The sequence below is a fragment of the Camelus ferus genome, chromosome 19 (assembly GCF_009834535.1).
Source record: "Camelus ferus isolate YT-003-E chromosome 19, BCGSAC_Cfer_1.0, whole genome shotgun sequence".
Taxonomy (NCBI): Eukaryota; Metazoa; Chordata; class Mammalia; order Artiodactyla; family Camelidae; genus Camelus; species Camelus ferus.
Window position 1 is genome coordinate 3598158 of NC_045714.1, and position 27667 is coordinate 3625824.

The 27667-nt window shown below is 46.4% G+C and overlaps 1 protein-coding gene and 1 long non-coding RNA gene across 5 annotated transcripts in view; one reads left to right on the top strand and one right to left on the bottom strand.

The window, feature by feature from the left end:
- EYA2 (EYA transcriptional coactivator and phosphatase 2) overlaps positions 1–17503 on the top strand; it is a 215169-nt gene extending 197666 nt beyond the window's left edge. For all 3 annotated transcript variants that reach the window (XM_032461299.1, XM_032461298.1, XM_014561761.2), the window contains 4 exons: positions 1852–1966; positions 2882–3003; positions 8063–8163; positions 16723–17503. In XM_032461299.1, coding sequence (XP_032317190.1) covers positions 1852–1966; positions 2882–3003; positions 8063–8163; positions 16723–16803 — 419 coding nt within the window. In that variant the 3' untranslated portion in view covers positions 16804–17503. The remainder of the gene's footprint in view (positions 1–1851; positions 1967–2881; positions 3004–8062; positions 8164–16722) is intronic.
- On the bottom strand, positions 15453–27517 carry LOC116657826. 2 transcript variants are annotated; one of them, XR_004312960.1, is made up of 5 exons: positions 27082–27517; positions 25470–25689; positions 18064–18215; positions 17526–17726; positions 15453–15738 (listed from the first exon to the last, which is right to left on the bottom strand). It is a non-coding gene; the product is annotated as an uncharacterized LOC116657826 (long non-coding RNA). The 2 variants fall into 2 exon arrangements; XR_004312959.1 differs by lacking the exons at positions 25470–25689; positions 27082–27517 and having other exon boundaries at positions 18064–25455.
- Between the last annotated feature and the right edge of the window lie 150 nt (positions 27518–27667).

Below are 27667 nucleotides of genomic sequence, written 5' to 3' on the forward strand. Positions count from 1 at the left end.
CCATAAGCTGAGGGGAAATTACCTGATGTGTCAGCAGGCGAGGGGCTTGTGGTTGGCAGGACGCCGGTGGGCAGCCCCCCTTCCTCTACCCCTCCCCTGGCTGTTTCTGCATTGCAGAACTAGGCTGGTAAGGGCTGCGGCCACCAGCCTGGGGGGCTCACCACAGCCAATAGGATTCCAGGTGTTTCAGTGTACTCAGAAAAGAGATGTCTGTGAGATACAGAATGAAAAAAGAAAACTGCTTCTTAAGTCAACATCTGGGAGGCAGTGGTTTGGTTCAGAGAACTTTGCCTGATTTCACACCCCCCTCCTCTGCCACGTCCTGTGTAGCCCTGAGCAGGTTACTTGACCTCTCTGTGCCTGTTTCTTCGTGTGTAGAATTAGCAATGGAAGGTGCTGAGAACAGTGTCGCCACACCGTCGGCGCTTCTTAAATGCTGCTCTTGTTATCCGAGGAGGGAGACCAAGTCTGGAGGGAAAAGCCATGGGTCAGGAGCAAACAAACTATAACTTGATGCAAACTTCAAGTTTGTAACAGATACAAAGTCAGAGTGGTTGACCAGCTAGATACTCATGGCAGCAGGCATAGGAAGGTCTATTGTAAACTGTAAAGTGCAATGCCCCTGAGGTTTTGTATTGTTAAGGGCCCTAGCTCAGGAGCTGGGAGAAGGTGCAGAGAGAAAGGAAAACCAGAGGCCGCCTTCAGCATTTTGTCCCAATGAATGTGTTCTCCCTTGAACAAATACTCCATGTGTTTGTTGAAGAGACACCTGCTATAGGGGCTGGTACTGTGGTGGTAAACAAGGCCAACTTGGTCCCTGCCTCACAGAGCAAACATCAAACACAGAATCTCGCAGGTGTGTCTTAAATTATAGTTGTGACAAGTGCTATGAAGAAGAGGTACAGTATGTTGAGAGAATAAAGTAGACTTGACGAAGACAGGCCTTCCAGAATAAATGACATTTGAGTTTGAAGGAGTTAGCCAGGCAAGAAGGGAAGGTAAGATAAGAAGAGGGGTGCGGGTTCTGAAATGAGGTGTGCAAAGGTCCTGAGGCAGAAGTACACTTGCTGTTTCAAGGAACAGAGAGGAGGGATGGAATGGAAGGGCATCAAGGCCATAGCAAGAGATGAGATTGGCAACTAAGTAGGGGCAGAGTCCAGGGCTGTGGAGTCTGAACTTTCTCTTAAGGACCCTGATAACTGAGAGAATGACAGATTCTGAAAGACCAAGGAGTGGGCTCTGGAGGTCAGCAGCCTGGGTGCCAAACCTGTCACCCTTATTTCCTCCCTATGATGAACAAGTCAGTCCACCTCACAAAGCCCCAGTTTCTTCACCTGAATTACACAATGTTACAGGTCAATTATATCTCAATATTTTAAAAAGAAGAAATAAAAAGAGTGGTCACCTTTAGGGCTGCTGTGAGAATGAATGAAATAAGTCATGTTAAAAGCACAGGGCCCTGCACATAAGCACTCAGTAAATGTTAGTCATTATTTTTTGTCTCCACTGTAACAGTATAAGCTCTGTAATCTGCATGTTTTATTCATCTGTGTATGTTCTGTGCCTATTACAATACTGAACACATAGAAGACACTCCCAAATTCTTTGTTGGATGGATGGATGGATAGGTGGGTGGATGGGCAGATGAGTGAGTGGGTGATCGCATGGGTCAGTCAATGGATGGATTGATCTGTCAGTCCCAAAATAAGATTAAGGTCACTGGATTAAGTTGACCTTGGGTGTCATCTGATTTGAAACCTCAAGTTACAGCAGCTAGACTCCCCTTCTACTCCTACTCCCCCCAGACCTCTAAAATGATAACGGCCACACCTTTATTTCCTTTGTCCACAGGCTTGATAGGAGCTCCCAAAAGAGAGACCTGGCTGCAGCTCAGAGCCGAGCTGGAAGCTCTGACTGACCTCTGGCTGACCCATTCCCTGAAGGCACTAAACCTCATCAATTCCCGGTAGGTGGGAGCCCGCATTTCCCTTTGTGCCACTGTACCTGCTCCCGCTCAAAGGTGGCAGCCCCTCCATTCTCACACTTGGAGAACCGGACTCTCCAGATTCTCACTCGTGCATTTTCCAGATTTGATAAAGCAGAGGTGTACAAGGCACCACGGCCCATAGCAGAGCAGATGCTGCAGAGACTTACCAGGGTCCAGCCAAGTTAAAGACCTTTGTACAAGGTCCATCTTGTCCCATCTGCTCTTGCCCACATCACCCTCTGAAAACCATTTTATGGGATGTCACAGATCATCCGAGGGCTCTTAGTGAAGTCAGGAGGGTCCAGTTTCTTCCTAGGCCTCCCAGTAAATTGCCTCTTGCTCTTAAATAGGATCCCTGGGGCCAGAGAACAAATTACCCTCTGCACCAGCATCAGAATTCTTGTGACCCAATCTATGAATAGCTATAAAATGGCAGCCCATGAGCTGAATCCATGTGCTGATGTGTTTTGTTTCATACACACTTTGTCCTAAACCTGGGAAAGTAAATCCATAGCTGCAGTTTCTAGGATCTCTGAAAATGTCAGAACTGCTGTGTGCTGTCCAGTTTACCCCAGTCCTCACTGCTCCCTGTTGTCCTACACTTGCTCTTTATCACTCATGTACATTTCCAATAGGTCCCTGTAGCTGTTTAAGTCTGTGGCCCTTGCAATAAGCATTTTCTTTTGAAACAGAAAAAGTATTATACTTGTGTTCCATTTCAATGTGTCAGGAAGCTAAGAGGAATAGCTGAAGAGTCCTTGGGCCCTCACCTGAAGATGACTTAGCCATAGGCTCCAAACCCCCCAGAATTCCCACCAACTCCAGGCTCAGGCTGCAGGGGGAGGAGGCCTGTGGGACATTGGGATTCTGACCCACAGTCTCCTTTGTCCTTAGGCCCAATTGTGTCAACGTGCTGGTCACCACCACTCAACTGATTCCTGCCCTGGCCAAAGTCCTGCTGTATGGTCTGGGCTCTGTGTTTCCTATTGAGAACATCTACAGTGCAACCAAGACAGGTAGGGGGACCGGGCCTCAGGGTGGTGCAGGGAGGGAGGGTGAGGTCAGCTTTGCATGCTGGGTATGGGAAGTTTAAGGAAAATGGCACTAGGGAGGTTAAAGAACTTGTCCACAGGCATGACTCAGATCTCCAAAATAACTCCTATAATCCACTTGCTTTAAGCCTCTGCTTCTAGAGAATCAGTGAGGACCACAGTTTTCCAAAGTGTTTATTAGTTAGGCTACCGGTAAAGCTGTATCACGAACACGTCCCAAATACAAGGGCTTAATCACTATACCAGGGTCAGAGCTTATTTCTTCCTCAGATGGCCACAGACCAGAGTGAGTGATCCAGGCTGACTGGGTGACTCTGTCCTCATACTCACCCAGGAACCTGGGTCCTTCCCATTTTATTTTTCCACCATCCCCTATAATTTTATTCTCATGTAACATGGTCAGATCAGAGTCCACCATATCATCATTCCAGCTTATGGGAAGGAGGAAGAGTAAGGAGCAATGCACATCCAATATTTTAAAACCAAGACTCAGAATGGGGTGCATGTTACTTCTGCTCACCTATTGGTCCAGCTTAGTCACATGACTACAACTAGTTGCAAAGGAAGCTGGGAAAGGTAGCCCATAGCTGCTACTAAGGAAGAGGAGGAAGACAGTTCCCACCCCAGCATGGTACATGAGGTGGTGTTAATTTAGGTGGTACAAGTCATTAAATGATCCTGACTCTATCCTTGAACCACACAGAGAAAAAACTATTGTTTCTTTTCACTACTCTTTCAAGGAGAGTCTCAATTTAGTGTCATCCTGCTTTGACGCCTCTAATACTTGCTAATCTCCCTTATTAACAAAGAAAACAAGGCTTAGGCTCAGAGCTTCAGAGCTTTCATCAGATAAGAGAACTCAATAACTAGAAATTAACAGCATCATTTCTCATCAGGTAAGTAATAGTGGTTTTAAGTGGGGGTGAGGCTGATTTTTTATTCTTGTATCACCTAAAAATGTATAAAAATACAAAATAAATCTAGCCAGTTAACAGAGTTTTAATTAGAAATTTTTACCCTTTGTTTTTTTCTGGAGCAAAAAAAAAAAAAAAACAATTTATAGTATGTGCTTTGGAAGCATTTTCTTAGAGCAGTTTTGCCTTTACTAAAGGTCTGGGTCTGAACATGACATAAAAGTGCCTTTAGATTTTAAAATCACAGATGTTCAGGCCATAAATGGCCGTTAGATTCTGAAGCAGTACCTTGTGTGTACCTTTGTTTTCTTCCTGCACACCTCTAGTTGTGTACTTTTAGGCTCATTTAGAACCTCTTTTTTTAAATAATGTATTTTTAATTGTGATAAAATATGCATAACATAAAATTTACTATCTTAACCATTTTTAAGTGTAGCATTCAGGAGCATTAAGTACATTCACATTGTTGTGCAACCATCACCACCATCCATCTCCAGAACTCTTTTCATCTTATAAAACTGAAATTCAGTATCTATTAAACAACAACTCCCCATTCCCCCTCCCCCCGGCAACCACCCTTCTACTTTCTATGAATTTAACTGCTCTAGCTACCTCATATAAGCAGAGGCATACAGTATTTTTCTGTGACTGGCTTACTTTACTTAGCATAAGATCCTCAAGGTCCACCCATGTTGTAACATGTGCCAGAATTCCCTTCCTTTTTAAGGCTGAATAATATTTAATTGTATGTCTAGACCACATTTTGCTTATCCACGCATACATCGATGGACATTTGGGTTGCTTCCACCTTTTGGCTATTGTGAATAATGCTGCTGTGGATACATGTGTATAAATATCTCTTGAAGACTCTGCTTTCAGTTCTTTAGGGAGTATACCCAGAAGTGGAATTTCTGCATTATATGGTAGTTCTGTTTTTAACTTTTTAAGGAACTGCCATCCACAGCAGCCGCTGCACCGTTTTACATTCCCACCAACAGTACCCACGGATTCCAGTTACTCCACATCCTCACCAACACTTGATCTTTTCTTTCTTTTGATAATAGCCATCCTAATGGGTGTGAGGTGATTGGTTTTCCTTTTACTTTAGTGATTCTACTCTGTATTTTTTTTTCTACTCTGCATTTAAATGAGCTTAAGTAAAAATAGAAGTGTGAGTTGATTTTAAGAGAAAAAATGGTTCTTGTATTTGGTCACAACTGAGGATGTAGTTCTGGAATGTTTGAGAAACACTGGTCTGGGACAGCATTTCTCAAGAGATGACTCATGAACAAAGGATTCAGCCAGTGGTCAGATAAGCTTGGAAAACTCACAATGAACATGAACAAATCAAAGACTCCATTAAGTCCTGTAATAAAACTTTTTAAAGCAAAGTTTCATTTGACAACAGAATCTTTTTTCTGTTGATCCTCAAGAAAGGAACCTCTAACTCAGTCATATCCAACATCTTCGTTTAACCCAGGGATTCTGCGTCCACATCAGAGGAATCAGATGCTCTCAGGGAAGTGGTAGAGTGGTTCTTGTTTCCCACTTGGGGTGCCTGAAGATCAAAGAACTAGGAGTAGTCAAAGTTGAGATAAGACAGAAATTTAGCTTCTAGTTCCTTGTTTTAACATAAAAATCATTTTTTCAATACTCAGGTTTCTGCTATTAATAATGCTGTATTAATAAATATTCCCCAACATTTGGTGGCTTGCAGCAACCAGTTTTTATTTCTTGCTCATGAGCTGGTGAGCCAGCATTGGCTCTGCTGGACTTGATTCCAGGTTCTGGATGTGCTCCACATATCTCCTCATTATGGGACCAGCAGCCATCCAGCAGCACAGTCTTCTGACAGATGGCAGATGTGGACCACCCATACAAATTTCTCGTGGCAGGTCCCTAACAAACATTCCATTGGTCCAGTCAAGTCACATGGCCATTACAGTATCAGTGGGGTTGGGGAACAGGCTCCACCTACCCTAGTGGGAGGCACAGCAAGGAAGTGTACTTCCATTAACGCAGAAGACAGTGGTGACCTACTGCTTTGGCCCAGCCTGTGCTCTTAAGGGGAGAAAGCAGACTGCAGACAAATGGATTCCTGCTTAGCACAGTGTAACAAAGTAGTTCAGAGACCAGGCTGTGAGGCAGGCGGCCTGGGTTTGAATCCTGACTCTCCCCTTGCTGGCTGGGTACCCTGCACAAGTGATTCCACCTCTCTTTGCCTCAGCTTTCCAGTCCACGAAGTGAAAGACCACAGTACTTCTAAGCATATGATAAAAGCGAAACAGTGCATGCGAAACAGCAGTTTAGAAGTTCCCAGCAGAACACAGTGCTCAAAAATAAGAGCTGTGTGTTTTTTTAAATTGGGGGGGGGGGGTAATTAGGTTTTTATATATTTATTTTTAGAGGAGGTACTGGGGATTGAACCCAGGACTTTGTGCATGCTAAGCATGCACTCTACCACTTGAACTGTACCCCTTCTAGAGCTGTGTTATTATTATAACTACCACTATGCTCATCTTCAAGGCATTTTAACAACCCTGAGCCTCAGTCTTTTAATCTCTAAAATAGGAATTATATATAACATCTTCTTTATCCATTCATCTGTTGATGGACACTTAGGTTGTTTCCATGGTACATATAGACAGTGGAATACCACTCAGCCATAAAAAAGAACAAAATTTTGCCATTTGCAGCAACATGGATGGACTTGGAGGGCATTATGCTAAGTGAAATAAATCAAACAGAAAGACAAATATTGTATGATATCACTTATGTGGAATCTAAAAAATAAAATTAGTGGCTATAACAAAAAAGAAACTTGACTCACAGATACAGAGAACAAACTACTGGTTACCAGTGGAAAGAGGGAATCGGGGTGGGGGGGCAACAGGGGTAGGGGATTAAGAGGTACAAACTATTAGGTATAAAAGAAGCTACAAGGATATACTGTACAACATGGGGAGTACAGCCAATATTTTATAGTAACTATAAATACAGCATAATCTCTAAAAATTGTGAAGCACTATATTATGCACGCATAACTTATATTGTACAGTGACTACAATAAAATAAAATGCAAGGAGGGTGGGTTTGGCTCAGTGGTAGAGCGCATGCTTAGCATGCGCAAGGTCCTGGGTTCAATCCCCAGTATCTCCATTTAAAAAAATAACGTATTTAATTCCAATTTCTTGAGGATTTCTGTGATAGTTAAATGAATTACCGTAAATCAGTGGCTCCCAATGGACTGAGGGGTCCTTTTGCCTCCCAGGGAACACTTGGCAACATCTGTAGACATTTTTCGTTCTTAAACTGGAAGGTTTGCTACTAGCAGGTAGAGACAGAGATGATGCTGCTAAACATCCTTCAATGCTCAGGGCAGCCCCCACAGCAAAGAATTAGCCAGCGGAAAATACAAGTAACACAGAGGCCAAGAAATCCTGATGTAGGTGAAGCACTCGGCAGAGTACAGGGTATATTGAGTGAGCGAGTGACACCTGCTGTTACTACAGCTGTTCTCATTATGATTATGGTTACTCAATTTGCCGACAGGCAGGATGAGCTAAAATCTGAATTCAGTGTGCCAGGATTTATGCTGCTGTCCGGGCACCTGAGAAGAAGGAAAACACGAAAAAGTGATCATTTACAGGAAACAAGAAAAAAATGTCCAAGAGAGTCACATGAGGGCCACTCTCGCCAGGCTTCCCACCTGCGGACGTGTGAATCCTGGCACCTCTGCGTCCTAATTCTGGGATCCTGGGCAGCTCACTTCACCTCTCAGAGCCTTCTGTCCTGATCTGGAAAATGGGTCCATCACAACTACCCCGGACAGCCACGTAGACACCAGAGCCTGCTTACCCCACTGCACTGCCTCTTCTGCTGTGTCACCGTGGGCAAGCCACTTAACCTATCTGTGCCTCTGCCTTGTCCTCTGTCACCTGAGGATGGTGACAGTGACACCTCAAAGTCTGTTTGAGGATGCAGTGATAATCCCTGGCCTTTAGGAAGATGACTACACACAACAAGTTCTTAATTAGCAGTTATTATTCACCACCAGCCTGGGTCCTCACCAAGCGGCCTTTCTCTCTTTCCTTCTTCTGTGCTTGCAGGGAAGGAGAGCTGCTTCGAGAGGATAATGCAGAGATTCGGCAGGAAAGCTGTCTACATTGTGATTGGCGATGGCGTGGAAGAAGAGCAGGGAGCGAAAAAGGTACTTCCTCCTGTCCATCTCCCAGACTGCTTCTTCCTTCTCTCGAGCCTGTCTGCTTCCCAGGCTCTGTGCTTGCCGCTCTGCTCCCATTTAGAAATCGCAGAAGCATCCTGAGTAATTTCCTTCTGCAAATCCCCCTCCAGGCCTTTGGCTGCCGCCTCTGGTAGCCCTGCATTGTTTCTGGGACAACTGCTGGGGAGCCCAGAGCCTGTGTGTCAGGGCAGGCTGGTGGGGGGCTGGTGCACGTGTGTGTGTTTTATTTAATACTTACTGATCATATGTTCCAGGAACCCTTCCCAGTTAATAAAGACAGCATTAAGCTAATGAAAAAGAAAATCCTGCATTTGTGATCTCAGGCCCATGAGGAGAGGGGCAAGGGGCTCTGGTGGCCGTGGCTCTGTTCTTGGAAAAGAAACAGCTGCCAAAGTCCTGGGTCTGGACCTGTCAACAGCATCCCAGAGAGCCTGCCACCCCCAAACCCAGAGGCCTGGGAAGTGGATTGTTAATGTCACAGAGCTTAATTTGGGGGGCCTGGTTTCCCCCTTCCCTCCCCAGAAACAAATTCCAAGGAAATACAAAAATGTTTAGGGTCTCAGCAGATGAAACCCACAAGAAGAGGGAGGGCCCCGAGGATCCTAAGAGACCAGCACTTAGAAGCCTTTGCATATACTGTTCCATCCACCTGGAAGGCTCCTCCTCTTCCCCAGCTCTCCCAGACTCATCCTTAAGCCTCAGCTTCAGCAACACTTCCAGAGGGAAGAATCCCCTACCCCGCAGTCAGCTCCCACTCTGATCTTCCAGCTAAATCAGGCCTGCCTGCAACTCCCTCCCCAAGCTATTCACACTCCTCCTCCTCCATCCTATGCATGATGAAAGGATTACCTGTGTAACTGGTAGCTTAGTCACAGATCCTTCAGCTAGGGTGTAAGCTCCATTAGGTGAGCACCTACTGTGTGCCAACCAGCATTGCAGACACCCGGCGTTCTGCAGTAAGCAGAACAGACAGGGCTCTTACACCTCACTCAGCTCACAGGCTGGGGACAAGTAGGCAACACATAAGTGTAACCTGCATGTCAGATGATGTCCAGAGCTTTGCAGAAAAATAAAGCAGAGAAGAGGAACACTTGGGGTGGGGCAGGCTGTAAGTGTAGATAATAGTCAAGACAGGTCTGCTAAGTGACATCTGAGCAAAAACGGAGGAGGAGAGGGAGGGAGCCAAGTGAGTATCAGAGGCAGGGAGTTCCCAGAGGAACCAAGAAGTTCAAAGGTCAGAAAGCTGGAGCTTGGGCAGGGAGCTATCATGGCCACAGCAATGCCCCAGGCAAGTGGGGGGGGGGTGGCAGGAGGTGAGGTCAGGGAGGTCCCCAGAGGCCTTTGGAAGGCCTTCAGCTTTTACTCTGAGCACTTCTTTTTAAAGCGTATTTCCATAACTTTAAAAATGAACTGGGGTTGGAGGGGAGGGTATAAATCATAATAGAGCATGTGCTTAGCATGCTTGAGGTCCTGGGTTCAATCCCCCTTACCTCCATTAAAATAAACAAATCTAATTACCCCCCGAAAACAAAACAAAAACAAAATAAATTTTTTTAAAACTTTTAATAAAATAAAAATGGGGGAGAGGGGATAGCTCAGTGGTAGAGTTTGTGCTTAGCATGCACAAGGCCCTGGGTTCAAGCCCCAGTACCGCTGTTAAAAAATAAATAAATAAACCTAATTACCTACCCTCCTCCAAAAAAAATAAGACCAAAAACAAACAAAAAACAAATAAAATAAAAATGAACTGACAGAGAAAAAAAAATGTTAAGTAAATAACCCTTCTCAAGGTAATACACCAGGATATGGCATGAACCACATGAATTAGTGCGTGAATCCAGGAATAACATGCCAGTCAAGAGCATGGTCTCTGTGGTGAGACTGTGTGAAGCCCACTGCCAGGGTCGGAGGGGGTTTCAAGAGCCCCCCCCCCTTCCAAGTTCAGATCTAATTGAAAACTCTGCGTGGAACATGTGACAGTGATCATAGTAAAACTTTGCTTCTATCAAAGTTGGAATGAGAGCCAGCTTAGGCCTGTGGCCGTGGACACCCCTGTACCTGCCTTCCAGTTCTCACCTGGAGGATGACAGGACATCCATGGGGCAGTGGCTGCTGTCCTCCCACCATCTCACCAGTCAGAGCGGGTTGTTAGGGCGGCAGAGCAGACATTTTGAAATGACCATTTACTATTACTAATGGATAATAAAACCTTCTTATAACCATAATGTCCAGGAGATCAACATCTGATGACATCAGAGAGAAAAAAAGGGGAAAGTCATGTATACTCAAAATAATGTGAGCTTCAGTATGTAAACATTTGGGCACAAAATCCCAATGCTCCCACCAAAATGCACCATCACTGAGGATGCGACCCAGCAAATGCAGAGGGACCCAGGTGAGCGGTCTGGGCCTCACACGAAGCTGGTGAGGTGCTGTGGCCACAATGTGATTGCTCCAAAGTGCGAAGCAACTGGAAAGGTTCTCAATAAAACAAAATATAGACTTCCCCTGATTTACACAGTAATTGCAGCCCTCGAAAATTTGGGGTTTATTAAGCATGCAAAAGATTCTTTATATTTATAGTTTATGTATATACATAAATAGATACTCTATATGCCACACTTAAGATGGAGTTAAGGTGTATGCTCAGGTTATTATGAATGGGTTTGTACTTCTTTATCTGGCAGGATGTTTGAAAATCATTCAGGTCGAAGGTGTTTGGGATGAGGCAGAATGCCTGCCTCCACTTGCCATGCCCCCAAATCATGATGACAGTCAAAAATAACACACCTAGACAAAACATTCTCTGACATCAGTTGTAGCAAGGTCTTCTTAAGTCAGTCTCCCAACACTAGAAATAGGGGGGCGGAGCCAAGATGGCAGAGTAGAGAGACTCATAGCTCACCCTCTTCCACAAATACACCAAGGCAATAGAAATAAAAGCAAAAATATTAACGAATGGGATCTAATCAAACTTATCAGCTTCTGTACAGCAAATGAAACTGTCAACAAAACAAAAAGACAGCCTATGGACTGGGAGAAAATATTTGCAAACAATGTGGCCAACCAAGGCTTAATTTCCAAAATAAACAGCTCATACAACTCAATAACAAAAAGGCAGACAACCCAATCTAAAAAGTGGGCAGAAGACCTACATAAACATCTCTCCAAAGAAGACATACAGATGGCCAATAGGCACATGAAAAGATGCTCAACATTGCTAATTACTAGAGAAATGCAAATCAAAACTACAATGAAGCAGCACCTCACACCAGTCAGAATGGCCATCGTTTAAAAGTCCACAAATGATACATGCTGAAGAGGGTGTGGAGAAAAGGGAACCTTTCTACACTGTTGGTGGGAATGTAATTTGGTGCAGCCATTATGGAAAACAGCGGGAGATTCCTTAAAAAACTAAAAATAGAGCTGTCATGTTATCCAGTAATCCCCCTCCTGGGCGTATTTCCAGAGAAAACTTAATTCGAAAAGATACACGCACCCCAGTGTTCACAGCACTATTTACAATAACCAAGACAGAGAAACAACCTAAATGTCCACTGACAGATGACTGGATAAGGAAGATGTGGTGTTATACATATATACATACACACACACATATATATAATATAACACAATATATATACACACAATGGAATACTACTCAGCCATAACAAAGAATTAATGCCATTTTCAGCAACACCGATGGACCTAGAGATTATCGTACTAAGTGAAGTAAACTCAAAGACAAATATCATATCACTTATATGTGGACTTTAAAAATAAATGACACAAATGAACTTATTTACAAAACAGAAACAGACTCACAGACATAGAAAATAAATTTACAATTACCAGAGGGGAAAGGGGTGGGGAGGGATAAATTAGGAGTTTGGGATTAGCAGAAACAAACTACTATATATAAAATAAGTAAACAACAAGGTCCTATGATATAGCACAGGGAACTATAGTCAGTATCTTGCAATAACCTATAAAGCAAAAGAATATATATGTATATGTATGACAATCATTTTGCTGGACGCCAGAAACTAACACAACATTGTTAATCAACTATACTTCAATTTAAAAAAAAAATTTTTTTTAATAAAACCCACACCATTAGAAGTGTCCACAGTCACCCCTAGAGGGCAGGCTTCTCCTGTGAGAACTGCTGGTCCAGGGTCGCCCTTATGTAAGGGGCCAGGAGGAGGGTGAGCTAAGGGAGGTGATGCCTTAAATTATGGATCGCGGGCACCCCCTCACCTCCACCTACAGCTGCCCTGCTCTCACAGAAATATGTGCCCCAAATCCCAGCCCTGCCGTTGTTGGCTGTGTGGCCTTCAGCCCATGATGCCCCCTCTCTGAGCTGATCGTTTCCTTATCTGTCACAGCTGCACATAGGGCCCAGCAGAGGACCTGTTAGCCCCTCAGCAGCCCTAAGCTGTGTGCTTACTATTCCGCAGGGCTAGGGGAGGGAGAGAAGGCGAACTCCGCCTTCAGAAACTCAGAGCAGCTTCTCCCACCTGGGGAGCCAGCAGAGCAGGAACACATGAACCCCAATTTTCACACAACAGGAACACTCACCCACCTCTCTTGTTTGCTCAAAGCGCACGGGAGAAGCACGCTGCCGACACGCAGCTGAAGGGCCCGGTGGGGTGGTCTCCAGCCGGACTCAGGGTCTGCGGAGTAGAGTCTGGTTTGCCAAAGGGGCCAGACTGCGGCTTCGACAGTACAGAGCTTTCTTCGTCTCTCGTCAGCCGCCCGGACAGCTGGGCCAGCATCAGGAACCCGTCCTCCTATCCTGCTGCCCTGCCAGCCCCAGAACTGCTCTTTCCACCAAGCGCAGCACGGCACCTCGCCAGCCCACGTTCACACTCCAGCCACCCGGAAGCAGGAGGGGAAGGGCTCTGCCTCCTTTTAAGAGCACAGCTGAGAGAGATGGACGGCTCTGCTGCTCACATCCCATTGGCCAGATTTGAATCACATGACCCTGCCCTGCCGCGAAGATAGCTGGGAAGTGTAGCCGTTGGATGTCACGGCTGCTCACATCCCATTGGCCAGATTTGAATCACATGATCCTGCCCTGCCGCAAAGGTAGCTGGGAAGTGTAGCCTTTCTTCTCAGCCACTGGGTACTTAGCTTAAAGAATAGGAGCGTTTTCTGAGAGTGAAGGGGAGAACGGGTGTTGGGAGGCAGCTGGCAATCTCCGTCACAGCTGGCGCGTGGCAGGGCTGCGACTGGCACCCTACCTAACCCCAGGCCTTAACCACGGCTTTATAACTGACGTCATCGCTTTAATCCTCAGAAAAACCCTGCAAAGCAGGAACCATTCCGTTCCATTGTATAGAGGACACGTTTGAGGGTCCGCGAAGTTAATTTACCTAAAACTACACAGCTGGTACGTGCAAACTGATGGGTGTTTTGCTCCAAATGTCTGGCGGGAAGGAGGTGGATTTAGGAGTTTCAAACACTGTCAGGCCGCACCCCTAAGCTGGTCAGAAGAGAGTGGAGTCCAACAAAGAAGATTCAGGCACACACCCCCAACATACACCAAGCTCCCCTAATAGGCCCTGCCAGTGTCTGAAGCGGCCCATTAGTGACAGGCTCTGTGAGCCAGCAGCTCTGCCAGCCTGACGGATGCGACTCATTAGCCCAGGCCGCCGGACACCTGAGCTGCGTGAAATACGGCGACAGAACCCAGGCCTTCAACTGTTTTCAGCTGACAGTGTTAATATCTCCGTCTTAGTGGGTCATCTGTCTCTGTCTCTCCGCAAGTGATAAATCCACTCTGGAGCCACCAGGCCTGGGAGGGAGGCAGCTGAGATGGTCTTTTCCCCTTCACTCATTTCCTCCCAGAAAAATGAAATACACTCTTTAAGGAGGGACTGGATTGGCCAGGCGGCAACCAGAATCCATCTTTGCAGAGAATGAGAGGCTTGGTCAGGGTGAGGAGAGGGCGAGGGAGCTGAACAGCATTAAAGAGTTGGCATATGTTGCCCATGAGATAGTTTTCTGCTTCCTTTGAGCAAAAGAGAAAAAGACGTGTTCACTGAGGACTTTGCTGGAGAAACTCACCTTCCCTCTTTTTCTCCCTCCCGTCCTCTTTTCATTCCTTTCATGAATATTTCTTGAGCACCCACTGTGCACCAGGAGCCACAAAAGGCAGCAATGAACGTGACATTCCAAGCTCAAACCTCCCTCAGGGCCTTTGCACTTGCTGTGTCTTCGGCCTCGACTACCTTGCCCCACATTGGCACAGCCCCCTCCTTCTTATTCTCTGGGGCCTGCTTAAATGTCACCCCCTAGAGAGACCTGCCCTGACCCAGCTATCAAAAGTAGACACCCTCCCCCTAATTGCTGTCTACCCTACTGTCCTGTTCTGTTTCATCAAAGCACTTACCAAGAGATGAAATTATTACTTCTTACCTACAAATTTATTATTTGTGACTCTGGTAAGAGCCCCGTGCATACGTGCCACCTGTGCAGAAGGCCCTGTTGGGGACACTGCAGTGGACAATCGGACAAAGTCCCTGCCCTCTGAGTAATCTCCCTGTCTCAAGATCCTTTATTTAATTAAACCTGCAAAACCCCTTTAGCTGTGTAAACTCACATCGTCATAGGTTCTAGGAACTAGGATGTAGATGCCTTTGGGGGACTTGTTACCATTTGCCTACCTCAGACCAGAAAGATAGAGATGAACAATGACACAAAGAGTTGCCAGAGTAATAGGTGTGGAGCCCCCAGAGGCAGGAAAGGGTTTTTTGTGCTCCTGGGACCAGAAAGACGCCTATACAGTTTCTACTCTGTGGGCACAGAACCTCATGGGGCAGCAGAACCACCATAAGAACTCTGGGCATCTGTATGTTCATGAAGCACCCTCTGTTCACTCAGTAAATAATTGAAGGCCAATGACTGTCTTAAGGAGGTTCAGTGTCTTTTAACTGCGGGAAGCAGAAAACCTATGTAATGGTGACTTAAATACTTGCTCACCTGACAAGATTAGAAGTAGGTGTATCCTAGGTTGTTTTGGTAAGTCAAAAATTCACCAAGCATCTCTTGACATCATTTTGCTCTACCTTTCTAACCATCTTTGGCCTTTTATTTTCTGATTTGTGGTCTCATGATCTCCAAACAGCTGCCACAGCTCCAGGCATCACATACTAACATGTCAGCATGCAAATAAAAAGGGAAAGTAAGAAGGAAGGAGTTCCCAGGTGTCTCTTTAATCATAGAGAAAAATCTTCCCCAGAGGTCCCCAGTCAACTTCCTCATTGGCTTCAACAGGTCACAAGTCAGGAGGGATACAGGACAGATTCCTGGCAAACAGTGTTGGGGTTGTCGTAGCTCACTTAGACAATCATAACTTATCCCCTACCTCCATGGCGCAGCGCTGCCAAATTCAGCGTTCTGGTAGTACGAAGAAAGGAGGATGGATGTTGGACAGGCAACAACTTTAGCCAATGATTAAATTTTCCAGTGATAAACATGGAGTCAAGTTTTTTCTCTGGAGCCAGACAGGACCTCTCTGTGCCTCACTCTCCTCATCTGCAAAATAAAATAGACAAAGGATACAACAAATTTTATTCCCATTTTAACAGACAAGCTGCAAAGTCTTCTAAGGTCACCTAGCTAGTGATGGTAGAACAGAGCTTTGCAAAGGGCACTCAAACATTTAACCCTCACACTATCGATTATTTCACAGATTTCTCCCCCACCTGAGCGATTTCTTTCCATGATCAGCATAGCCTTCTTTTACACCAGTCACAGCGTTTGCCGTATCTGCCTGCTGCCTGTACTGCCGTCTACCTGAGGTGTCCCTTTCAGTCAACTTACTTCTATTTAAGATTGAAAACTTGATAGCATGACAGTAAAACAGAGCAAGCATCACCTGCCGTAAAGAAAAGGGAAAGGTAAAAAGACTTTCTGGCTGGGGCCAGTCCTGTCTGCTCAAATGGAGATTAGGGAGTTGTGGGGTGAGGACACAGTCACGCCTAGCCAGCCGAGACTTTCTTCCTGAAGTAGCAGGATTGAGAACACAGTTTAAGAAGGAATAGCTTTGAGGGGAGGGTACACCTTAGTGGTGGAGCACATACTTAGCATGCACAAGGTCCCGGGTTCAATCCCCAGTACCTCATTCAAATAAATAAGTAAATAAACCTAATTACACTGCCGCCCCCTCAAAGAAGATACAGCTTTCTCACTGCGTGGTTTAATTCCCTGTCAACGCACCGCCTAAGACCACACTGGTCCCAACAGAGGGGAGAGGATCCAACAGTCCACGTGTCCAACAGGGCAGGATAAGCTGATCAGAACAGGCTCAAAGGAATAGAAATGATGGCCAGACCAGTGGGTACTGACCACATAGGGTTCTACCAACCGTGTTCTGTGCCTTCCAGTGTGGGAAATACCCGCGTGCTATACTGACTCAGGGTGATGTCTCCTAAAGCTTTAACCATGAGCCTGGGATCCAGGGGCTGTGGGAGGCGCGGGGCAGGGTTGTAACCACGCGGCTGCTGTTCTGTGTTTCAGCACAACATGCCTTTCTGGCGGATATCCTGCCACGCAGACCTGGAGGCGCTGAGGCACGCCCTGGAGCTGGAGTATTTATAGCAGAACCGGCTGCATCGCCACCTGCCATCACAGATGCATCCCACCCACCCAGACCCCTCATTTCCTCCGCCTCCCTGCCAGATGCTGGACACCAGGCTGGGCCCCTCCAGCCAAGAGGACGTGTCTGGTGACCATGTCAGAAGCTGTCCTTTCAGTCCTGAGAAACAGAGTACCCAGTAATGGCTTTGGAATATTTAACTTTGGGGAAAAGGGCTGGCTTGGAGACCAGACCTTTCTACAAGACTCACAGAACAAAAGCAAGGAACTGCTGACTCGGGGGAGGGCTGGCGGTGAGGAGGGGACAAGCTCTTTTCTTTTTTTTCCTTTTTAATTTATGGACTAATTGCATTACTCTGGTATTATGCTCTTGTACCTGTGTTGTTGGTTTTCTTAGTCGTTGGTTTTTGTTTTCTAAGCTGGCATGTGGGGCAGTGCGCAGTTCTAATTTAAGCCTCTCTGCCCCAAGTTGTGCTTTGTGGGGGGACAATCATTCTTTCAACACAGTGAGGGAGGCGATTCGGGGCCGTGGGGAGGGCCATTGCTCATTTTCGTTTTTAATGACTTAACCTGATGTCATGTGGACAGTGCACGTGCCTTATGCTGCCATCTTGTTTTCTAGGAAGAGGGGACCCTGGGAGGAGGCAGTACTTTGTGACGGAAAAAGGCATTAATAAAACCACGTTTACATTTTGAAGTAGGATCGAGTGTCACTACATAATTACCGCTCTTGAGGCTTCCAAATGTGTTGGTCTTTTCCAGAAATTTTTCAGTTGCAGGAGTGTAAAACCCAACTCAAATTGGCTTAAGCCAAAGAAAAAAAAGTCTCCAGGAACTTTAGGTGATATCTGTCTTTAGGCATGGCTGGATCCAGAGGATCAAATTACTTTTTCCGGTGTGGCTTTACTTCTCAGGCAGGCTCTTCCCTGCATGGCAAATACGACTCTTAAGAATCTTTCAGCAAGACCATACTGTCAGAGAGAGACACAGCAGTTCTAGCAAAAGCCCCAGGATTGTGTATCATTGACCAAACTGAGTCATGAGCTACCCATAGAACTGGATTTAGGGTGAGCAGAAAATTGAGGAGGAGTCCCCCAAAGGAAGAATCAGTGAGCTACTACTAAAAGAATTGGAGATCGGGGTTGAGATGAAAAATGACTTTCATGCCAATTTTCCAGTGGATGAACCATCCAGTGTAGGGGACTGCGAGGAACATCTGGAGAAGTTCTAAGGACATCTTGAGCTCTGTTGCTGCCCACTTACAGCAGAGCATGGATCCATTTGATTGGATGCTAAGCATAAGTATAGGCTCCTCCCTCTGTTCATGTTGGTGAAATCCAGGGTCACCAATTGGCTGGCATCCATGTCAGTGGAGATGACAGATGACTTGATGATTGGAGTCTCAGAGCTAGAATCTGATAGATAGAAAACCATCACCAAGGGTGAGATAGACCCACCCACCCACACACCCACACACCCACACACACGACTCTGAGCTCCCTGGGGGCAGGTACTGTTGGTTTCATCTCTGTTTCCTCAGAATCAAGCACGGAGTACTGTTCTTGGAATCAGTCCACAGAGTAGATGCTGACATAAATTGGAATCCCATTATAGATGAGGTAGAAGGAAAGATGAAAGTATAATTAGAATCATAGTTAGATGGGTAATTGGCTGGGTGAATGGACATTTGGACAAATGGATGAATGCATGGTTAAATGGGTGGGTGGATGGATGGATGATTGGTTAGGTGATTGGATGCTTGAGTGAGTTGAAGGTAGATGACTAGCTAGGTGATTGGACAATGGATGAATAAATGGATGGATAACTGTTGGGATGACTGGATGGATGGCTATATAGATTATGAGTGATGGATGATTGGATGGATGACTGAATTGATGACTGAATGGTTTTATGGTGAAATAAATGGATGGATTGTTGTTTGGATGAATGAATAATTGCATGGTTTTATGGAAAGATGGATAAATAGTTAAGTGGGTGAGTGAGTGGGTAAATGAATGGGTGGAGGTTTGAATGGGTAGATGGATGGAATGATTGATGGGTGATGGGTGATGAATAGTAATACTGTGATGGTTGGATACGTGGATGCGAGAAAGATGTAATGGTTAGATGGATGGATGCTTAAATGGAGATAAAGAATCCCTAGAGTTGCCTAAAATATCTGGGTCAGCCTTACTATTATCTGCCAACATAGATTTCTTCCAGAATGAGTGGAGGAGTTTAACTGGATGAATTGGCTTCTGGCTGGAGTGGAGAAAGAGACTGGAGCAGAGCCATTTGAGGAGTCAGTGATTTGAACACTACTGGATCCTGTCTCCCCATTGTTTGGTACCCCTGCCTCTCAGGCACCTACCTGTAATCACACTCTATCCAGCCCTCCCTTCCTGTCACCATCAAAACCTGCTGTCAGGAAGAATTCTGTTTAGAGTTTGACAAAGAGTAAATTACTCATAAAAAAGAAATTTTACATCAATGGGCTTCCATTAGAGGCACTAATAGTGCACTGTCAGCTGTTCACGCAGGAAGAGGTTTGGGGTGGGGTGAAATAGACCTGCCCCTTAATCCTGAAATTAACTGTCTAGGTGGCCAACTACTTTTCTGTTGTGTTGACTAAATGTCGAAGGCTGGTTCTGCCAGTACACAGTCTGTAAGGTAAGTGTTTTATTCTCAATTCTAGATCAATCACGGCTGCCAGTGGGCAAGGACAGTCTTTCTCATTCTGTAACAGAGACTGCAATTAATGAACGTCAGATGATGGATGGATGGATGGATAAATAGATGGGTAGATGGGTGGCTAAGATTTAGTGGCCCCAGGATGCTTGCCTTCACCATTTGCCCAGCAGTATCTTGCAGTCTCTAGAACACTCTTAGAAGTAGAGTAACTGAACTATGCAGGACTTGGAAACAAAATCCCTTGGCCTCCCAGAAGTCTAAGCATGATTCCAGATTTCCTGGCCAGCTCAGCAGAAGGATAGAGAACCAGAGACGTCTTCAGGTCAGTCTCTGGGGCTAAAGGTATTCGCCTGTCAAGGGCTATAGAAGTCAGAGAGCTACCATTCGGATTTCTTCCATTGCAAATGACATAAACACAATCAATGCAACTTAAAAAACAGAAGTTTGGCTTACTTGACTGAAAGGTTCAGGAAATGTGTGATCTCAGACCTTCCCCTCATCACCACCACCCCAAATGCAGAATTCAAGTGTCTTTAAATTTTTTTCAATTCAATCTCTTTCTCTCTACCCCTGGACTCTGTTTCCTATAATTTGGCTTTTCTCGCAGGCAATAATCCATATGCTTGGAGTAGAAGCTGTGAAGGGAGTAATTCAACAAAGATTTCCATTGATAAGGCATTGCTTAATTCTTAAAAGGATAATTGCTTAGGAAAGATAGGTTAAATTTATTATGCGAGTTAACAAATGTCCTTATGGTTTAAATATTTTGAATTGGTTCTTCCTTAGTTATTTGCAGCCAAAAATATCTCAACTTATATAGCACATAATAAATAGTATTAGTAGTAGTATTATGTCACATGGGCTCAGATTTCTACTCAGGAAATCCATCACTCATGTTACCAACTACTGAAGTGGGCATTGTTCATCAGATACTAATCGAGCATCTACAATGCACTGGCAGTGTCCCAGGCACAACAGACACAAATTTGAATAAGACATTGTCCTTACAAAAAAAAATTGATAAATTTGACCACCTTAAAAAAACTTATAGAAACATAGGTAAAGACAAAAGTCAAATTGAAATTCAAATCACAGACAAGAGCAAAAGTTAATCCTCCTAATATATAAAGAGCTATTAGAAATAAACAATATGCCAACAACCAGATAGAAAGTGGATGAAGGCCGTGAACAGACATTTTATATTTTTTAAACATACAACTGGTTCTTAAACTCATAAAAAGATGCATAATCTCACTCATATTAAGAGAAATGCAAATACACTGAAATACAGTTTTTCACATTAGGTTGACCAAATCTGAAAGCTTCATGACTCAGTACTGGTGGAGCTGTGGGCCCTTCCTGCATTGCTAATGGCAGCTGCAATTGGCATAACTTCTAAGAAGGTAAAGTTGGCAATATTTATCCAATTTGTAAGTTTGACCCAGCAATTCTGAGAAGTTATCAACCCATACATTTACGTAGGTAAGAAATTTCTGTACAGAGCTACTTTCTACAACACTATTTGTAATCAAAAAAATGAAAACAACCCAAATACCCATCAGTAGTGGACTATTTAAATGATAATATGCCCACAGAGTGAAATATTACACAGCCACAAAAAGGAACAAGGCCAGTCCCTGTGGATGAATTTGGAAAGATCTAAACATAACACTAAGTGAAAAAGAACAGTTGTAGAAGAACATGTGGCACAGGCCAACTTTTGTGTAAAAATGGAGGAAAAAATGAGAAGTATTTGCAAAAGGAAATATGGGAAGGATATATGGGACAGTAAAAGCAGTGGCCCGCCGAGGACTATCAGACACATGGATGACAAGTGGGAGAAGGCCTTACTCATATATTGAACTTTGCAAATGGTTTACGGTAAAAACATCTTAAAGGTCAGATGTCAGTTCTGGAAACTTCTCAGTCAATAGTCCATTGCCCTTGGAGACTTGTTTCTAGCTAGTTTCCCCCAAATGGCAACACTCACCCTTTGCCCCCAGGCCTCATGGTGTCTGTGCAAAGGCTGAGGAAGATTCGTCTGGAAATCACAGGACTTGTTCTTGCTTCATCCCAGGAAGCCTCACCCCCACTGAGTCACCACTGCCAGCAGTGGGGTCTTGGTGGTTCTCATCGGGGGACCCTATCAAGTTTCAGGGCAGCTGTGCTACATCAATTCCTCCGCTCCAGTAAAGCAAAGTTCTCCCACCCACCAGGGCTCTTGTTGACTTCGGGAAGCAGAGGTGAAAACGGATGAGGCTGCCCAAGCCTGGGAACCAAGCAGGCAAAGGACCCATGAGACGCAGACTCTGCCACTCCCGTCCTCGTCTTTCGGAAGATGGGCAGGAGGTGCGCAGGCGGGAGCACTTCCTTTCCACACCCCAGTCCCAGGATTGCTTTCCCGCCTGAGCCACAACCCAAGTCCCCTCCCGAGAGCCACTCTGGGGTCAGGAGAAGAGAGGGGGCCATGGGACCATCAGCGGGATGGGGAAGGTGGACATCCTTGGAGGCCTAAGTCAGCCAGCTTCAAAGGGGGTCCTGAGAACATCCTTCACACAAGACCACAGCATCTGTCCAGTGAAACATTCAGGGTCCAAAACGGGCCCCTGGGCTTGTCCAGGGGTGAATGCTGTGGGGTTTTGGGTTGGGTGAGATTTTGACTCTCAGAATACACCACATGGCCTTTCTCTGTCACCAACAGAGACTGCCTCCTCCCCAGACACTGGCTGGAATCCAGAGGAGACACTGAGGTGATGCAGTATCATCAGAACAGCGGCAGGGCGCTATGGGCGGGCTGGTCACCTCCAAGGAGGGGACATCTGAGCTCAGACCCAGATGATGAGAAAGATCTGTATGGAGGTTACCCAAGTGTAATCATGTGTGAAAATACACCACAATACACACTAGAGCTTTGTGCAGTGAACTGTGTGTAGATTGTAAAACAGAACTAGAAAATATCTTCGAGTTCATGAGAAATCCCATGACCCATTGCTTTGGGATCCTCCAGGCCCCCAGAAGGGGTGGAGGGCAGATAGTGTCTCAGCCTTTACCCACACTGCGCCACTGTCCTGATTTCTGTTGCCCAGATAGTTTGGCCTGATCTACAGGCTCCTATAAAGTGTCCCATACGGGGCCTGGCTTCTTCCACTCACAGTGATTTTGAGATGCTTCAAGGATGTTGCCTGGATTTGTAGTTCATTCTGGGTAAAGGAGAATCTGAGTTGAGAGCCCTCGACCAACCGTTCTCCCCAGAGCACTGTCAGCCGTGGTGACAACACCAGCCCAGCGCCGGTGAGGCTATGCTTGCTGGTGGCCACAAGAGGGCAGTGCGACCCCGCCGCTGGCCCCAGCTGCCCACAGGTGCCACCTGAAGTCAGGCCAGGAAACAACACTGCAAGGATTCCGGAAGCATCTCCATCAGGCCGTGGCCTCACTTTGGGGACTGCTTCCCTGAAATGGCAGCGCCATCGAGGGTGTATTCAGGCCTGGGAATTAAGGATTAATTGCCCCGCTGTGGCCACGAGGGGGATCCCAGCAGAAAACAGCATGATGGCCTTGAGAGTAACCAGCAAGCTCAGGGGTGGGGAAACACTTCTTCCTGCCCTCAGCCCAACGTTAAAAGGTAGCTGCTCGAATGTTGAACAACACCGTTGTAAAGACAGTTTAAACTGCCTGAAAAAATGTTGAGATTTATTTTTATATCCAGACAAAAATGAGTGTTCGGTGAGCTCTGGCTGTAGGGGCGGGGGTGTCTCTTGGCCTGTGCGGCCCCCACCCCAGTCCACGGGTATCAGGACCACAGAGGCCCAGCCCTTCTCGCTCTCTCGGCCCTTGCATCCTACTGGCCACCAGTGTGGTTGAATGAGGCGCAGCAAACACAAGCCCAGTTTCTAACACTTACTAACCGCCTACTGCGTCCCAGGCGCTGGGCTAAGCCCTTGACCTGCCCTCACTTGTTCCGTCCTCACGACCACGCACGGCGCTGTCTGGAGAGGAGGGAGAGCATGATGGTTGAGACGTGGGCCTTGGGGTCAGGAGAAGAGAGGGGGCCGTGGGACCATCAGCGGGAAGGGGAAGGTGGACATCCTTGGAGGCCTAAGTCAGCCAGCTTCAAAGGGGGTCCTGAGAACATCCTTCACACAAGACCACAGCATCTGTCCAGTGAAACATTCAGGGTCCAAAATGGGCCCAGCTCTTTCTTTTACTGCGTGTTCAGGGAACTTCCCCTTCCCGAACCTCAGCTCTCTCAGCTGCAAAATGGGGGTGACAAGAGAGCCCACCTCGCAGATCCTTTGCCAGCACTGAACGCATTCAGACATGAGCAATACTTTTTGTTTGTAAGCCCCCTTTTTGGTCACTCTACAAAACGAAATGCAGATCACATCGAGACCCAGTATAACATAGACATACGTGTGTGCAGATAAATACAGGTGTGTATATTGTATGAGTGTGAATAAAACATGTTTCACAAAGCGATGCCGACCCAGAAGACTGTGACACATCATAGTTATTTTCCATCCTATTCTATTTTCTTTTTACAAGACGCAATCCACTAAACCCATGCCATGACCCATTGTTTGGAAAATACCGGTTTAGAATTCCGCGGCAACAGTGGCTCCCCAGGTGCCCAGTCCTGCTGTGTGGCTTCCTCAGTGCTCCTTGTGATTCTGTAAATACTCATAATACGTCAGTCACACCCAATCAGGGAAGCAGCTAGATCTGACCCATGTGTTTGGCGTAAGTAATTTATGATGAGAATTAGACCTTATACAATAGATGTGGGAGGAGGTAGGGAAGTGAGGTCTGAGAGTGGACTTTTGGAGCCACCAACCAGGCAATCTGAGAGGCCGTGAGGTGCTTCGAGCCGCCAAAGTGAGGCTGCCGAGGGGCACCAATAGAGAAACGGAAGGGGAACCATTACCTCTGCAGCCGAGCATCCGGTGACAGGCCAGAGGCTAATGCCCCCGAGTCAGGAGAAAGACCTGGATGCAGCCCCGAGGACAGCAAGGGCACGCTGGTGCCTGCTGGCACGCCTGCAGCTGTCTGACACATCAGACCGCAGCGACCCTGCAAGAGTAGAGGCTGCCGCCTCCCTTTTGCCTTCAGAATCCCACCAGAGTTGCTCTCTTGGTCAGTTCTAACTGGGAACCATTTGGAAACGGATTCTGGGAAATGTAGTCCCAGCCTAGCCCAGTTGCCACAGTACAGAGTACAGACCAGTTGGCTTACTAAGCCCTCCTGTTTTAACTAGCTGGGAGAAGCCTGCTCTGGAAAACTCACCTGACTGGCAGAGACTTTGGACAATTCTGCGGTGGGTGCCTGTCAACGTTTTTGTCAACGCAAGGCCTTTTGTTTGGACAGTTTCCCACCAGTCTGCACCAGAAGCAGCCTGAATCTCACTTTCCCAGCCTCCCTTGCAGTTAGACTGTAAGCATGTGACCTTGGCTCAACCAATCAGATATACCCAGATGACCTAGGCTCAGCCAATCAAATACATCCAAATGATACGTGGATTTAGTCGATCAGATACACATGTGGAACCGAGGCTTAGCACATCCCGATACACCCACAGGTGAAAGCAATAGAGATGGATTCTGATGTGTGAAATTCAACCTAGCAAGAAGGCGGTTGAACTCCAAGCATCCCTAGTGAGAGCTGCAGTGTCTGGGCCCAGGGGTAACAGAAGGTGACAGAAGTTCTTGCAATGTAATTTGGATACTGCTTCATGGCCGTCTCTCCAGCCCTCCCTCCCAGAGATCGGGGAGTCACTTCATATCCTTTAATAAATTCCTTTCCTGCTCAGACTACCGAGAGTGGATTCTGTTGTTTGCCACTAAAAACCTGATCCCGCTCTAAATACATTTAAACATCAAGTTTCAGTTTCCCAACCTGTACAAAGAGTGGATTAATATCCACCCCCATGGGCAGTTGAGAGGAGTCAGGAAGAAGGTACCCAGGAAGGCATTTTGTAAACTTACCACATTGCCACACTCTGGGGCAGTGTCAGGCAGACTGGTCTGCATCCTGCCCCTGGCATGGACCTATTGTGTGGCCTTCAGCAAGTCACTTTCCTCCTCTGAAGAGTGGGACTCTGATTAGGGCCTGCTTCGTGGAGTTATCATGAAGACCAGAAGATTCCAGCATAGAAATACCTCAGCAAAGCTCAGCATGCAGGACAACGTACCTACACCGGTGACGCTAGAAGGAATATGAGTGACTTTTGTTTCACTGGATTAAAGAAAGTAAGTAATAATATAGGTGGTGTCCTGATGTACCCTCATATGAAGGTGGTCTGTGAATGCTGAAGTAAAGAAACACGTGTTCAAAACACAACTCTGACTAATGCCTCTGAATTGTACACTTAAAAATGATTGAAAGGGCAAATTTTGTCGCATACATTTTACCATTTTTAAAAATTAATAATGTAATATACCAAAAATCATTGGATTATACACTTTAAAATGGATAGATTTATAGTATATGAGTTCTATCTCAGTAAAGCTGTTAAAAACAAAAATACCACCCTGGCTTCCAGTATCCTGTGGGAGCATAGCTGGACCCCTGACTTGTCTCCCTCTCTGATCTCATCAGCCCCAACCCCACCCCGAATCCCTCCATTCTGGCCTCACTGGCCTTCCTTCTCTTCCTGGAAGATGCCAGGCCCCCCCACTTCAGGCCTTTTATATTCGCTCTTCCTTCTACCTGAGCTGTTCTTCCAACCAGGTTAGTGGCTCTGAGCTCTGGCAGCCCATCAGGACCATCTGAGGAGCTTTGTGAAGTACAGAAGCCCAAGCCCCATCCCAGAGAGTCAGATGTCATTATCTGGGGGAGGGTGACGTCTGAACATTTATTGGTCTTTTGTTTTAAATCTTCCTAGGTGCTCCTAACAGTCAGCCAGCATTAAGAACCACTGCCCTGAGGGGGACGGTAGAGCTCAGTGGTAGAGTGTGTGCTTAGCATGCACGAGGTCCTGGGTTCAATCCCCGGTACCTCCATTAAAAAAAATAATAAACCAAATTTCCTACCCCTACCCACCACCTTCAGGTTTCAAAAGCCAGCTCCTCCAATAGGCCATCCCCAATTCCACCATCTACCTCCCCTACGCACTCTGCTTATTTATCTTCACCAGTCTGTTCCACTTAGGATTCTATCATATGCACGTGACTGCTTTCCAGTGAGAATGTCTGATGGATGAGGACAGAGGCTGTGTCCCCAGGGCCTGGTTCACACAGATGTTTAGTAAGCAGCTGGTTGCCAGAATAAACCTCCACCAGTTCCCCTTGGTCCAGCTCCGTCCCTGGGGGCTGCAGTTCTAAACACGGGCCACCAGGTGGCGATAGTGTCTGATTATATTAAAGGCTACCCCTTTGTATTAAAGGACCCACCCCCCTGGCTGTGCCAGCCCCGCCCTGCCCTGGGCCCGCCCATCGCTAAGAGAAGGGAACAAGGACCTGGGCAGACTGCATGGTGTCCTCCCTCTCCTCCTCATTCATAGATCCAGAGTCACTGGGCATCTGAGAATACTTGACCCAGACTAAACTCAGGGGTAAGGCTGCTCTGTCTGGAACCTCCAAGTCCTTCCCTTCTTACCTGGCCGCTCACTGAGCCCCAGGTGCAGTCACTTGGGATGACACTCACGGGTCCCTCATATAGCCCACGACTCGCACACGAGGGTCCTACAGGTCTGTTCGCCGTGGCTGGTGTCTGCAGGCCACCTGAATGTCTGTCAACGGGGGGCTGTGACCTGCACTGCCACCTTCCACATGACAGGATGCCCCCTCCCCCTGCAAAGAGGAACAAAGGAGCTCTTGTAAGATCCCCATTTTGTTCCTTTCCCAGCTCTGCTCAGCAATGGCCTACAGGCCAAACCCAGTTCCTGCCCTGCTTTTGTCCAGCCCTGAGCTGAGAATAGTGTTTACATGTCTAAATGGTTGAAACATCATCAAAAAATGATGAAAATCATTAGATGACACATGAAGATAGAATGACCAGGGTGTGCCTGGTCACCCTCTATCAGTGCAGGCCACCCTCCTGGCCACAGAAAGAAAATGCCTTCCCCTCCCGCTGTTTCCCCAAGACTGACCCAGGGTTGCCCTTCTGTTTCTGCCTGTCAGTAAATTTCAAGGAAATGGACTTCCCAGGAAAAGCGCCCACCGAGGGCCCTTATTCACAACGT